Below are 12,928 nucleotides of genomic sequence, written 5' to 3' on the forward strand. Positions count from 1 at the left end.
CATTTGATCGTCTTTCATCTAAAATTTCAAAAACCGTTACAGCATTTCAAACTACACGTTTTTGACAAAATAATAATAATAATAATAATAATATTTACTTTAGATTCTAAATCAATGTATTTATTTTGCTGTTCTTTGAGTTTAATTCGCGCTTCCTTTTCCTGACTCGTACTTCCTTCCAATTCCTCTTTTAATTTTTTATTCTCTTCGTCTTGTCTTCGAAGTTGATTTGTGCTTACTTGAACCTATCATTTTAAAAAAAAATATTATTTAGATTAAGGTAATCCCGTTATATATTTTAAAAATCCTTTTAATAAATTATTAATACCTGAGTTTCTAATTCCATTACTTTGAGACGTAATTCTCTCAGTTCCGTCAACGCTTCCATTTCTCTTATTCTTGACGTCATCAATTCTTCTTCGAGCCTTTGCGTTTCGTTGGCTCTATTGTCCCAGAATAGTATTTTTTTGGGTGTCGAATCCGGTGCCGAATTGGCTTCCATTCTATGTTCCTGTGGGAAGACAAAAATTTATTTAATTATTGGGTTAAATTGTTTTGTCGATAAGTGAAGTATGCACTCCGTACCGTCAAGTGACGTTGCCATTGTGAATTCAATTCGTTAACGCGATGCCTTAAATCTTTCAATGCTAAATTTGCTTCTGCTTCTCTCAATTTGACGGCTATCAATTCTTCTTGCAAGTGTGCAACTGAATTATCGACTACGGATTCTCTCAAAGTTTTCTTATCCTCTTCCAATTCTTGTATTCTCGATCTTAAATCCCTGATGAGAGCATTATTTTCAGCTTCTCGCAAACGTACTTTTACCAATTCATCTTGAAGGCATGCAATCAAATCATCCTTCTCCGATAATTGTTCTTTTTTCATTGAAATTTCACTCATTGAAGATTGTTGAGAAGAATGCTGCAACAACAAAAAAACAATTTTTAAAATAACTCTTTAACTGTTCAATTTTTTTTTTTTTTTTTTTTTTTTTTTAAATTAACTCAGTAAATTGCAAAACTTACAGATTGCTCGAGAGTTAAATATAAATTACGAATTTCATCGTGAGCCATTTCCAATTGATGAGCTACTTCCAAATGCGTGTGTTTTAATAATTCGAATTCTCTTTTGACCGTAAACGTTGTTTCTTCTTCTTCGGCACGGGAAACTTGACCTTTGACCAACCTGTCAGCTAATTCGCTAGATTCCGCTTCCAACAACTCGATCCTTTTTTTTAGCAAACGGTTTTCAGATCTCAACCTCTAAATAAAAATGAAATAAATGTAAATTCTGCGTATGTTGTCGTTTTTGTTGTTGCACTTTAAAAAATTTAAATTAATAAAATCGTTCAATACTTTTAATTCAATCATTTCTTCTTGTTCTCTGAGTTTTATCATCTGATATTCTTTTTCTAATTTTTTCATTTTTTTCGAATTCAATTTAAAAGAAAAAGCCGTGTTCATAACGTTTTCGACATCGGCTTCCGCTTTAGCCGGAAGTTGCTTTTGAAAAAACTGAAAAAATAAAACGTGTGGATTCAGTCGTTTGAGTGAAAAATTTCTTTTTTTGGCATTTGATAACCTTCGAAGTGGTGAAGTACCTTCAACATTCCTTCCATGTCCAACGATAGCAGTTCTTCTTTGCCTAGAGTCAGCAATGACAAAGCCACTTTAAAAATGACTTCCATTCCTTCTAACAAAAATACATCCATTATTCTGCAAGCCATTGGAAGAGATAAAGCTGTGGTGAATAAAGTCAAAAACCACGAGCTGGCATACATGCTGGTGTGAAAACTTTGAGATTGAAAATGAACGTGTATATCAGGTATTAATTCCTGTTGGGGAAAAAACAATTTGAATGACCGAAATATCCCTCGAAAAAAAAAAAAAACAAAAAATTATTGAAAAAAATAAAAGTACCTGAATAAGATTTTCCAATTGAAACATACACAGCCCCAATTCGGCCATACTCGGTTTAAACATATCTCTCATTCTATAATCTTGCATTAATTTAACTAAAACGGCAAAAGCTTCTTCTTCTGGCATTTGCATGAGAAGCAAACCAACAATGAAACCTGATCCCTGACAATAACCAACCTGTAAATATTCATTGATTTAAATTTTTATAAAAAAAAACCAATTATTGATTATGTATGATCCGGTATGTTTTCCGTATACCTCTCTGTCGTGAAGCGAATAAGCTTTCATAACGTTGAATAAACTTTCTTGTCCGGGTCCATCTTTTTCTTTGAAAAATTCATGTTCCGGATATGTTCTCGCTATATCTCTTCTAATGAGTTTTTCACAAGCAGATGTGGCTTTTATGTATTCGGCATATTGATTTTTAACAGACGAATCATTGGCACCGCATAAAAGTTGCCAGGCAATACCTCTAAAATGATGAGGTATGCCTTTTCTAACTAATTCTCTTAAATACGCATTTTGTTTTTTATAATAATTCGGCCAATCGTTGACTACCTGACCCCAAATATTCCAAATATTTTCTTCCGAATCCTCCGATTTGTCTTGTTGAGAATCATTTCCTACAAATATATTATCACATCGTTACGCACACACACACAGTCGAATTAAAATCATTCAAAGTATTTATTCCTCACCAGAACTAAGAGAAGTATGAGATATATCTGAATTTTTCCTAGAATGGGTCAAAGATGTTAAGTTCGACAGAGACTTAGCATCTGCTTCAATAACCCTAAAAAAAAAAATAAAAATAAGAAAACACACTTTCAATTAGGTCTTCAATAATAGACAATATACTTTCTATTATAATTATTCTAATCATTACTTATTTAAAAAAAAAAATTTTTAATTTTAATTACAAAAAAAAAAAAAAAAAATAAACTAAATCTCTAAACAATTATGCAATGTCAAGTAGCTGATTATTATTATTATTATTATTATTATTGAATTAGGCAGTTTGTGTAACAGATTAATATTTTAACCTTGAGCCTGTGGTTACACTTTTAAGGTCTAGCTATCTGTATTATTACAAAAACTAACAGCTTTTAATATATACATTGTTATCTAAAAATTTATTTTCATTTCCATTACAAACATAACGAAAAAACTAAAGAATTTTTCAAAAAAAAATTTTAAAATGATCTTACAAAAAATACAGCTGTATGTATATATATATATATCAGAAAACAATGAAAATGATAATTAAACTAAACTTCTAAAAACTAAATTTTTTACAAAGTTAAATAATACAGAGGAAATAAAGTCTTTTAAAAATTTTAAAACAATCGAATAAAAGATTTTTTTAAAAAAAACTCGCAGCAATGTTAAAATTATAATCTTGTTTTAACCGAATTTGTTTTTTAAAAAAACAGCAACTTACATTACTCACACTCATAATTAAAATGAATTATTTACAAATTTAATAAAATTAATCTTTTTTTTTTTTTAGAAATAAACATAAATTTTAAAGATTTCATGCGATTATTTTAAAAAAAAAAAAAAAAATTCGAGTAACATATGTTCGACATAAAAAATATTAAAAAAAAAAAAAAAAAAAAGGAAATTAAATGTTAATAATATTTAAATGACATTGTCATGATTAGAATAGTGAAAAAAATACAACCCTGAAGGTTAATCACCTTTACAAATAATAACTCACCAATTTTCATGCATTTTTATTTGTTTGAATTTTGTTTTGTTTTTTAAAAGTTTTTTTTTTTACATCGAATACAGTGAAATAAATGTGAAGGTCATGTTTCCCATCCTGTTTGAATGTATACACTCATCACCATGGCAAGCAAAATCTGATTAAATTTCGATAACACTAATAACTGGTTTTTTTTTTTTTTTTTTTTTTTCAATTTTTGATATTTTTTTCAATCTTGGGTCCCCAAATGTGTGAAACAGTGGGTTACCTGGTGAAATTGAATCAAACTAGCATCCCAATAACATGCACCTTAATGCAAAATTTAGTATTTTAGGATTTATAGGAAGCTATAAATAGCGGATATTACATATTACACAGATTTTAACAAGAATCGAGATACCTGTTTGCTTCTTCCAGTTTAGCTAACAGCTCCAGTTCTCCGGTTGATATTTCCTTGCTATTAAGGTAACTGTTATTGTTATTATTATTATTATTATTATTTAAAGGTGAGCTAGCATTTTCACAAACTGCATTACTATGAGCAACCATTATGTCCATTTTCTAATTGACCTGCATATTTACAGGCCTTGTTAAAAAAATTAAGCATTTCAAAAGAATTTTCCTTCCTGCATTAATATCCTAAATAAAATATAAAATATTTATCACTATTGTTTTAATTTAATTTAAAAAAAAAAAAATATAATAAATCACAAAATTTTAATTTTAAACTAATTTTTTTTTTTTTTTTATCACTTAAATAAAAATTTAAAAAATTTTAACAAAATATATATTTTTTTAAAAAAAAAAATAATTATTGGAATATCACATTTAAGTACATGAAATACTCAAATAAATATACTGAATGACCTCACAGATAGAAAATGTTTCTTTGAAATAATTATGTAGGCTGGAGCAAGTACTTCAAGGCTATCACTCCCCTGACAAAAAGATTTGTTCTAATTCAAGTATATTTTACCTCTTCATTATTTTTAATTGCCATCTTCACTATCGAACGAACGGTCGATTCAACTAATAAGGCAATAAAACTTTAGAAAAAATTCAATAAGTGTAACGAATAAACGAATACCCACGGAAACAATGACCTGCTAAATAAAAAGTCAAATTAGGCTTTAGCAGTTCAATGAATCAAGTGAACCAAACACAAAATCAATGTAAATTAATCGTCTAAACTTTTAAACAAATAAGAAAATATTTATTTGAAAATGTAACGAGTTCATAATTAGTAGACGACTACACTCCATGTTACGGTACTTGATAACAAGGTAATTATGAAAGTGTATGTAATGAACTGATATTATAACTTACATCACGAACTGTTGACATAAATGCTAAGAGGGCGTAAAATAAAATTAAAATAAAATCAAACGTACCGATTTTAAACATTTATATTCAGCATTAACCTATTTACTATACGAAATTATAAATTAAAAAATACAATTTCTTTTTTTTTTTCAAATTTACTTTATTAAATCTTTTTAAATCAAATAAAATTACTACACTCTAAATTTCATAGATGACATGGACTTCAACTTAACTCTCACCAAAAAAGTTCGTTTTAAACTTTTATTAAAAGGCGGTGAAATAATAAAAAATTTGGCGGATTCCTAATTAGTATTTAAATCGAATTTTTGTTTTTTTAATTTAATAATTTCGTATTGTTTTTATTAATATGCCTTTTCAACAGTTAATAAAATTGTATATTTATTTATTTTTAAATTAAATAAAATCAATAGTTGGGTATTGAACCTAATAGTAAAATTTATTTTTAAAAAAATGTAATCGTATTTGTTTTTCGTAAATTACATTTCTTTTTAAAGCTTCATTTCAAAAAGACAAGTTATTATTTATTATCTGTCTATAATATCGTTAAATTGTCACTGAAAGTTCAAAAGTTTTATCAAAAAAAAAAAAAAAAATTTGTGATTCATAAATTATTATATATATATATTCAATGTTTTCATCCGTTAATGTTGGCAACGATTCATTCTGGCTTAGATAAAAGCTCGATCATAGGAAGTATATATTAAAAATTGAATATTAATTTTATGTGCCTTGGTACACAAAATTTATTGCGTTATTGTGGTAGGTCTTTGTGATAATTTAAGTAAAAAAAATAATTATCGAAAAATTATTATTATTAATGATAATTTTAAAATGAAAAAAAAAAACGAAGAGTTCTTTAATAATAAATAAATATATTTTTATTGATGATAATTCTACATACTTTTTTTTTTCTTCTTTTTAATAAAGCACCCTTTTAAATGAAGTGATGATTGCCCTTAATTCGATAAAAAATTTTAGATGGGATCTTGCATATGTAAAGAACTATCAGAAAATGATGTTTACGAAGGGCCGTTAAATCAACCTTGGTTTCAATCGAGAAGTTTATTATCAGCCATAGACAATTCCGATAATTGTATGCCTAATAGATCAGAAAATATATTATGGGATTGTCCGGCATATTCTACAATAGACAAACTTGTTTTAGAAACATTAAATAGTATAGGTTCGCGAATGGAAAAGTAAGATATGTTATGTTATTCCACTAAATTATTTCTTGTACTCAACCAATGATTGATTACTATACTATGAGTGTAAATTAATTATAATACTATAATAATCATAATTAACTTTTAGTGAGCAGGAACCACCACCATCTTTGCAAAAGTTACATGCCATTGCAGATCAAGAAGATGGTTGGATACAAGTTGTTATTTCAATGGTTAATGTCATTCCTCCAAGTAATCCTTTAGGACCTTCTGTAATTATTATTTTACTAGATGATTGTCCTTTACCCACAAAGGTAAATTGTTTTTTTTTTAAAAAGAGTTTGTTAAAATCAGAAGGCATAAGTTAATTTTACTATTATTATTCGCAAATGCAACTTCATAATTTTTAATTTATAATTTCGACATCTTCAACTTGAAATTTTTATTTTTTGTGTATTTGTTTTACAGGAATCAGTATTGAAGTTGTCAAAAATTTTTAATTTATCTAGTGAAAGTTCTATAATAGGTCGCAATACTCCGACCCAACAAAGAAATATTTGTGTTATTTTGGGTTGTTTTGCGGAAAAATTGGCAGGTCCTAGCAGCATAACAATTTTAACAGCAGGAACACTTAATTATCTCATAACAAATTTGGTATGACAATGTTATTTAAAATAAAAAATAAATATAATTTACAGTAATTAAAATACACAATAATTTATTACAGAGCGAAGGAACACATCATGCTGTGATCTTATCTTCATTGATAGCTTTAGAAAAGTTTGCACAAACAAGTAAGAAAATCAAATTCATTTGTATCCATTTTAATTTCATTATATATTCAATTTTCTTTTAGCAAATTTTCACAATATTACATTTAGGTAAAGGAAAAAAAAAAAAAACTTTCAATCGAAATAACGAATAATCGAACGAAAATTATTTATTAAAATCTTTATATATTTTTTTATTTATCATTATAAAATCTAAACATTTTGGTTTCTTTATTTGAATTAAAAATTTTTTTTCTTTTTAGCTGAAAATAAAGTAACAATAAAAAAGAGATTACAAGCAGAACATAAAAATCCTTTATTGAGGTTAGAAAAGTTAGTAAATTCAAATCACTACTTAGAAAGGCAAATCGGTTTTTGTTCGCAGTGGTGTTTGGATAATTTATGTAAGTTTTAAAAAAACCTTGTGTAGAAACTTAAAATGGATTTAACATGATGATAAAATTTATAATGAGCAAGAGAAATGACTAAACTAATATTTATTATACATATTTTCAGTTTTAATAGAAGGCAGAAAGTTTTCATATGAATGTGTCGATACTAGTGATATTAATGTCATGCTTAATACTAAGGATGTTAGTGAGTATTTAAAAATTTCACCTGATGGACTCGAAGCTAGATCGGATGCTTATTCTTTTGAAAGTGTTCGATGCACATTTCAAGTTGACGAAGGTGTTTGGTTCTATGAAGTTCTTATTATAACATGTGGAATCATGCAAATAGGATGGGCAACCAAAGATAGCACGTTTTTAAATCACGTAATTGAAAACTAAACCCGTGTTTATTATTTCGTGCGTTTTCAAAAATAATTTTCAAAAAAATTATTTTGTTCATTTCAGGATGGATGTGGTATAGGAGACGATCAGTATTCTTTAGCTTACGACGGTTGTAGAAAATTAATATGGCATAATGCAAAATGCGAAGCTCAAAATATAAACGTTTGGCGACCCGGAGATATATTAGGATGTTTGTTAGATTTGAATAAACCGGAAATGGTATTTTATTTAAATGGAAATTTTCTTCGTTCGTGCAATCACGTTTTTGATACGGCCAGGTACGTTATTACAACCTTTCAATTCCACCGAATTTATTTATTTAAAAGAAACTTATTAATTAAATTATTATTTTTTTAGATCTGGTTTTTTCGCGGCCGCAAGTTTTATGTCATTCCAACAATGTCGATTTAATTTTGGTAATCGACCTTTTCAGTATCCTCCTTCTAGACCATTTAAAAGCTTTAATGATAATGCTACTCTACCTCCAGAACAAAAATTAGTTTTACCCCGGTAATGTAATTTTTTTCCTCATGATAAAATTGTCTTTAAGACAGATGATAAAATAATAACGTAAATTTTAATTCTTTTCAGGCAAATAAGACTAGAATTATTAAGAAAACTTAGCGTTCATGAAGATTCTTGTACTTTATGTTTTGATAAAAAGGCTTCTGTAAGACTGAGACCTTGTGGACACAGGTAGGTATCGTCCATTTTAGTATTTCGTTGTTCTTGTTAATAAGATTATGATGAAATCACGAGTGCTAACCTCTGAAAAAAAAAAAAAAAAAAAATTTGATGTCTACCGTTTCTGATCGTTTCTTTCATGTATTGATTAAATTTTTTTTTTTTTAATTCTCTTTAAAAACTTTATTTATTTTATTTTTTTCAGTGGGTTTTGTTTGATTTGCACCAAACAATTGGTTGAATGTCCCATGTGTCGTTCCGTCATTTCCGGCACGGATCAAGATAAAACATGACGAAAACTAACAAATTTATTTAAAAATTTTTATTATCGTTGTTTATTCTCACCGAAATAGTTTTTTTTTTTAATATTCCATCGACCGCAGTTAATATTGCATTTATTATTATTATTATTATTACTTTTTTTCGAGAGAGAAATTGAAAAGAAAAAAATGAGTCAGCATAAAACGTTTTTTGCGAGAAGCGAATCCTCCTTGTGCTCCAATGCTATTCATGCTGACGATTTTAGATTTTAATAAATTCCACGGCTTTTACCAAAATTCTAGTTTCTAGAATTATTTAAATTCTATTTACGAATGTTTATAACATTTAACAATAATATTGAACATATTGTAGATAATTTTTTTTTTTTAAAAATAAATCGAAAAAAAAAAATGAATATAAAAATGGTGGGAAATGTTTTTTATTTTTAAAATACCTTCCTTTATTTTAATAAAAATCGTTTTGAAAATTTCATTTTTAATGAAATATTAAGACAAAATTATAAATCAAATTAATGAATATGAAATTATCATTCGAAAAAATAACGGAAAAATTTTAATTTTTTCTATGGATGTTTCTAGAAATAAATTCTCGGGTTCGTACGTAATGGCGGAATAAATTAATACATGTTATTTACACTTTTGAAAATTTTTTTTTTTTAAATTGTTATTTAAGTTAAAAAGTAATTTTAACCAAATAATTGATTTATATAATAAAAAAAATTAATTTTTGTTAAAAAAATGGAATATTTCATAAATGTGTTAGAAAAAAAGAGAAAAAAAAAATTTAATTATTTATTTAATTAACTCAATGTTACCAACTACGTTTTTTTCGAACACATTGTGCATGTAGTAAAAATGGCGGTTTGCGGTGTGGGGTACTTTACTCCGGAAATTCCTACTTTCTGCCTTTTTTTGTTGTTATAATTTATATTATTCAATAAAATTAATATGTTTTATCAAGAAGCAATGGGTACGTGATTTTTTATTATTAAAGTTATAAATTTTTTTTAAAATAAAGTTATTTGTTTTAAGAGCGCGTTTTTTTTTTTTTTTTTAGTGTGCGTCTTTTCTGGTTAAAACATGTCAAATGTTATCAGTAAGAAGTAGGTTTTCTGATTCATTTAATTGACTTGTATATTATTATATTTATTTAAAATGTTACATTTAATTTACTTTAGTCTCGTGTGGTAAAAAAATAATTGAAATTATGTAATTTTTTTTTTCCAAAAATCGTAATTGAAATGCAACACATAATTATTTTATATATCATGTCGTATGACGCTGTGAATTTATCCGTTTTAAAATCGCTCATGATTTCCTAATTGAATACAATAATTTTAACAAAAACTTATTATTTATACTCATGAGTATTTATAAATTATAAATATTGTATATTTTAATAATCGTGCCCAAATTTTAATATGTATTATCTATGACTAAAACTTGATTTCATGACATCATCCATGTTTTATAATTGCTTCCCCATTAAAATATAATTTCAAATAACCTTACAGTGATTTTTTTTTTTAATTTGATAGCCTAATAATAAACTTATTATTATTTGGGTAAATAATAAAAATGCTGAAACATTATTTCTTTTTTTTTTTAAATTTACAATTAGAACAAAATTAACCTAATGAGAAAATTTTATTCGATTTAAAAATTATGTAAAATTTCATAACTAGTTTACTCGAGCAGGCAATTTGAATGAATTTGTTTATACATTTAATTAAAAATTTATGTTCATTGTAATAAACAAACATGATTAATTTAAATGAAAATATTAACACCATATTAGGTCAGTTAATGCTGTGGCATAATTGTTTAGAAAAAATAATTAAAAAAAAAAAAAAAAATGGTTTCGAAATGAAATATTTTTCATAAAGCGGTGCACCTGATTGATTGTTTAAAAACGATTAAATTTATATTTTTAATGGCAAACATGTAAAGTCAGCAATTTTCACATAAATTTTTCTTACATATCTTTCAATTTTTTATTAATTATTGATTTTCATTATTAAATTACATATATAAAATAAAAAAAAATTAAAGTCAAATCAATCATTTTATCATTATTATTATTAATTTGTTTTGCTTAAGTAAAAGTAATTCACAAACAGAAAAAAAAAAAAAAAAGAAAATTGTTTCGAATAAGCATTTTAACATTTTAGTCATTTCATTTCCTTAAAATATTAGCTGTGTAGTTGAAAAAAAAAAAAAAAAAAAAAAAAAAAATGTCTATTTTTGAAAATGTTGACCTGATTATTACATTCGACACGCGGAGGGAACTTACTGAAACCTTTTGTGTAAATGACGTGAGTGACAATGCCCTTGCCCTTGAAATGTCCCGTCCCCTCCTCCCATATTCCCGTTTTTTATTTAAATTTGACTCTTGTCCTTCTTATTTATTTATTTATTAACTCTTACTTTTTTTTTGTGATTTAATAGTAAACTTTATCCGCGCATTTGTATACTAACAAACAAACATTTCTCTACTTCTTGTCTTTTTAACTTTCCTCCTCCTCCTCCTCCTCCTTTTCTCTCATTCATATAATTTTGCTTGACATAATGAAAAGGTTATTAAATTGAAAGAGTAGTAATAGTAAAAGTTATAGTGGTAGTAGTGGTGGAAAGATAGTAAAAATGAATAAAATTCCAGTTTGCTGGAGAGATTTTTGAGGGGAAAAAAAATGAAAATGGTTGTTGTTAATGTTAGTTACCGAACCACGTATGCAGACTGGAGGAAATACTGGAAATAAAAATATATTAAAATCGGTGAGACCCCCAGCAAATGCACGTGAATGCATTTTAACTATATACGTGTACGCACGCACGCACGCACACACACACACGTGTGTGTATTCGTATATAAATATAAACTTGTTGAAAAGCTCAGTTATTTATAGGTGAATTTTTTCAAAGTTTAAAAAAAAAGAAAAAAGAGCGCCATTAATTATTTCCAAAATAGAATTTGACTCCCTAGAAATATTTTTTTTTTGTTTTGTCGTTCGTTAGATTTTATTCTCTTACAGCTTAACGGAGTAGTGAGGAGGGGGGGAGGGGAAGAAAATTAAAAAAATCCACCAAAAGAAAATTTTTGTATCAATTGCTTTGCAGTATATACGTAAATAAGAGAAATTTAAAATAATAATGATGATAATAATACGTAACGATTCATCCGTGATTTCGTTTTTATTTATTTATTTATTTATTATTTTTTATATTCTAGAAAGTACGGAAACCATCGACGAAAGCAAGCTGATAGAGATGGAAAAATACATCGTCAGCGAAAGCAAGGATTATGCAATGATCAGGTAGGAAAATATATATTTTTCTTCTCTCTCTGTCTTTTCTTTTAAATTTATTTTGACGTCATCAATGTTGTTGTTGTAGTTGTAGTTGTTGTTGTTGTTGTTGTTGTTGTTATAATAATAATATCAAACCGAGAATTTTGTTTTTATTGATATTTTAAAGGGAAAAAACTGACGAAAAAATATTTTTTTATAAAATGTGTAAAATTAAAGGGGAGCAGCAGAAATTTTTGTTTGTCGCAAACTCACAGATTGGTCTGAGGTATAGGCGAGAGTTTGAAACAAAAAAAAAAAAAAATCAGTTTACGGTATTTAACGTGGAAATAGAAAAACGAAAAACTTGAAAGGCTTTTTCTTGTTGTTTTAAAAACGTTTTCTCTCTCTCTCTCTCTCTCTAAACATTCGTATTTATCTCATTACTGTTGTATTTGTTACGCATGTCGGGAAAATAGCGGGAGTAACGGAACTCGCGGGTAAATCACAAAAAGTCAATTCAAATAAGAAAAAAAAAAAAAAAAAAGTCATTATTTGACGTGGAAGGAAGGAAAGAAGGAAGGACGATTCATTTTTAAAAAATGACTTACGACGACTATGCGGCGTTACTTTCTGCATGCTTGCATTCAAACAAACAAACTACAAACGGTTTTTTTTTTTTTTTTTTTTTTCTTGTTTAAATACCGAACGTATGTGACGACGACGACGACAACGACGACGTTCATCACGGTTTATTAACATTATTAGTTTTTTTTTTTTTTTTAAATAAACTAGTGCGGTTTGATAATGAATTAAACCGGAGGGCATTTAAAAAAAAAAAAAAAAGATGCGGGAAATAATTGTTGGGTGATATCTTAGTACCCGTACCGCGAAAGACTGAGAAGATTGATTTTATTAAAATTTATCTTCGAAGTCAAACGAAATTAAGAAGAAGAAGAAATAATAATAATAATGATA

At 26.9% G+C, this 12,928-nt stretch overlaps 3 protein-coding genes across 3 annotated transcripts in view; 2 read left to right on the plus strand and 1 right to left on the minus strand.

Moving 5' to 3' along the window:
- Positions 1 to 4,185, minus strand: part of Phum_PHUM581490 (GTPase-activating protein GYP5, putative) — a gene marked incomplete at both ends in the record, with an annotated part of 5,842 nt that extends 1,657 nt beyond the window's left edge. The window contains 12 exon segments of the mRNA XM_002432313.1: positions 41 to 51; positions 99 to 245; positions 329 to 511; positions 586 to 921; positions 940 to 953; positions 1,022 to 1,262; positions 1,356 to 1,502; positions 1,601 to 1,834; positions 1,920 to 2,096; positions 2,178 to 2,524; positions 2,618 to 2,712; positions 4,028 to 4,185. Coding sequence (XP_002432358.1) covers positions 41 to 51; positions 99 to 245; positions 329 to 511; positions 586 to 921; positions 940 to 953; positions 1,022 to 1,262; positions 1,356 to 1,502; positions 1,601 to 1,834; positions 1,920 to 2,096; positions 2,178 to 2,524; positions 2,618 to 2,712; positions 4,028 to 4,185 — 2,090 coding nt within the window.
- Positions 4,186 to 5,949: 1,764 nt separating this feature from the next.
- Phum_PHUM581500 (uncharacterized protein) lies at positions 5,950 to 8,678 on the plus strand (the record flags this gene model as incomplete). The annotated part of the gene is made up of 10 exons (XM_002432314.1): positions 5,950 to 6,170; positions 6,286 to 6,451; positions 6,606 to 6,791; positions 6,865 to 6,931; positions 7,171 to 7,311; positions 7,424 to 7,683; positions 7,765 to 7,979; positions 8,059 to 8,211; positions 8,293 to 8,397; positions 8,591 to 8,678. The coding sequence occupies 10 exons, from the start codon at positions 5,950 to 5,952 to the stop codon at positions 8,676 to 8,678; spliced, it is 1,602 nt and encodes a 533-aa protein (XP_002432359.1).
- Positions 8,679 to 11,396: 2,718 nt separating this feature from the next.
- On the plus strand, positions 11,397 to 11,984 carry Phum_PHUM581510 (uncharacterized protein; the record flags this gene model as incomplete). The annotated part of the gene is made up of 2 exons (XM_002432315.1): positions 11,397 to 11,463; positions 11,896 to 11,984. 2 exons carry the CDS (start codon positions 11,397 to 11,399, stop codon positions 11,982 to 11,984), a joined length of 156 nt encoding a protein of 51 aa, XP_002432360.1.
- Between the last annotated feature and the right edge of the window lie 944 nt (positions 11,985 to 12,928).

This window comes from Pediculus humanus, genomic scaffold (genome assembly GCF_000006295.1).
Source record: "Pediculus humanus corporis 1103172108309 genomic scaffold, whole genome shotgun sequence".
In the NCBI taxonomy this organism is placed as follows: domain Eukaryota; kingdom Metazoa; phylum Arthropoda; class Insecta; order Psocodea; family Pediculidae; genus Pediculus; species Pediculus humanus.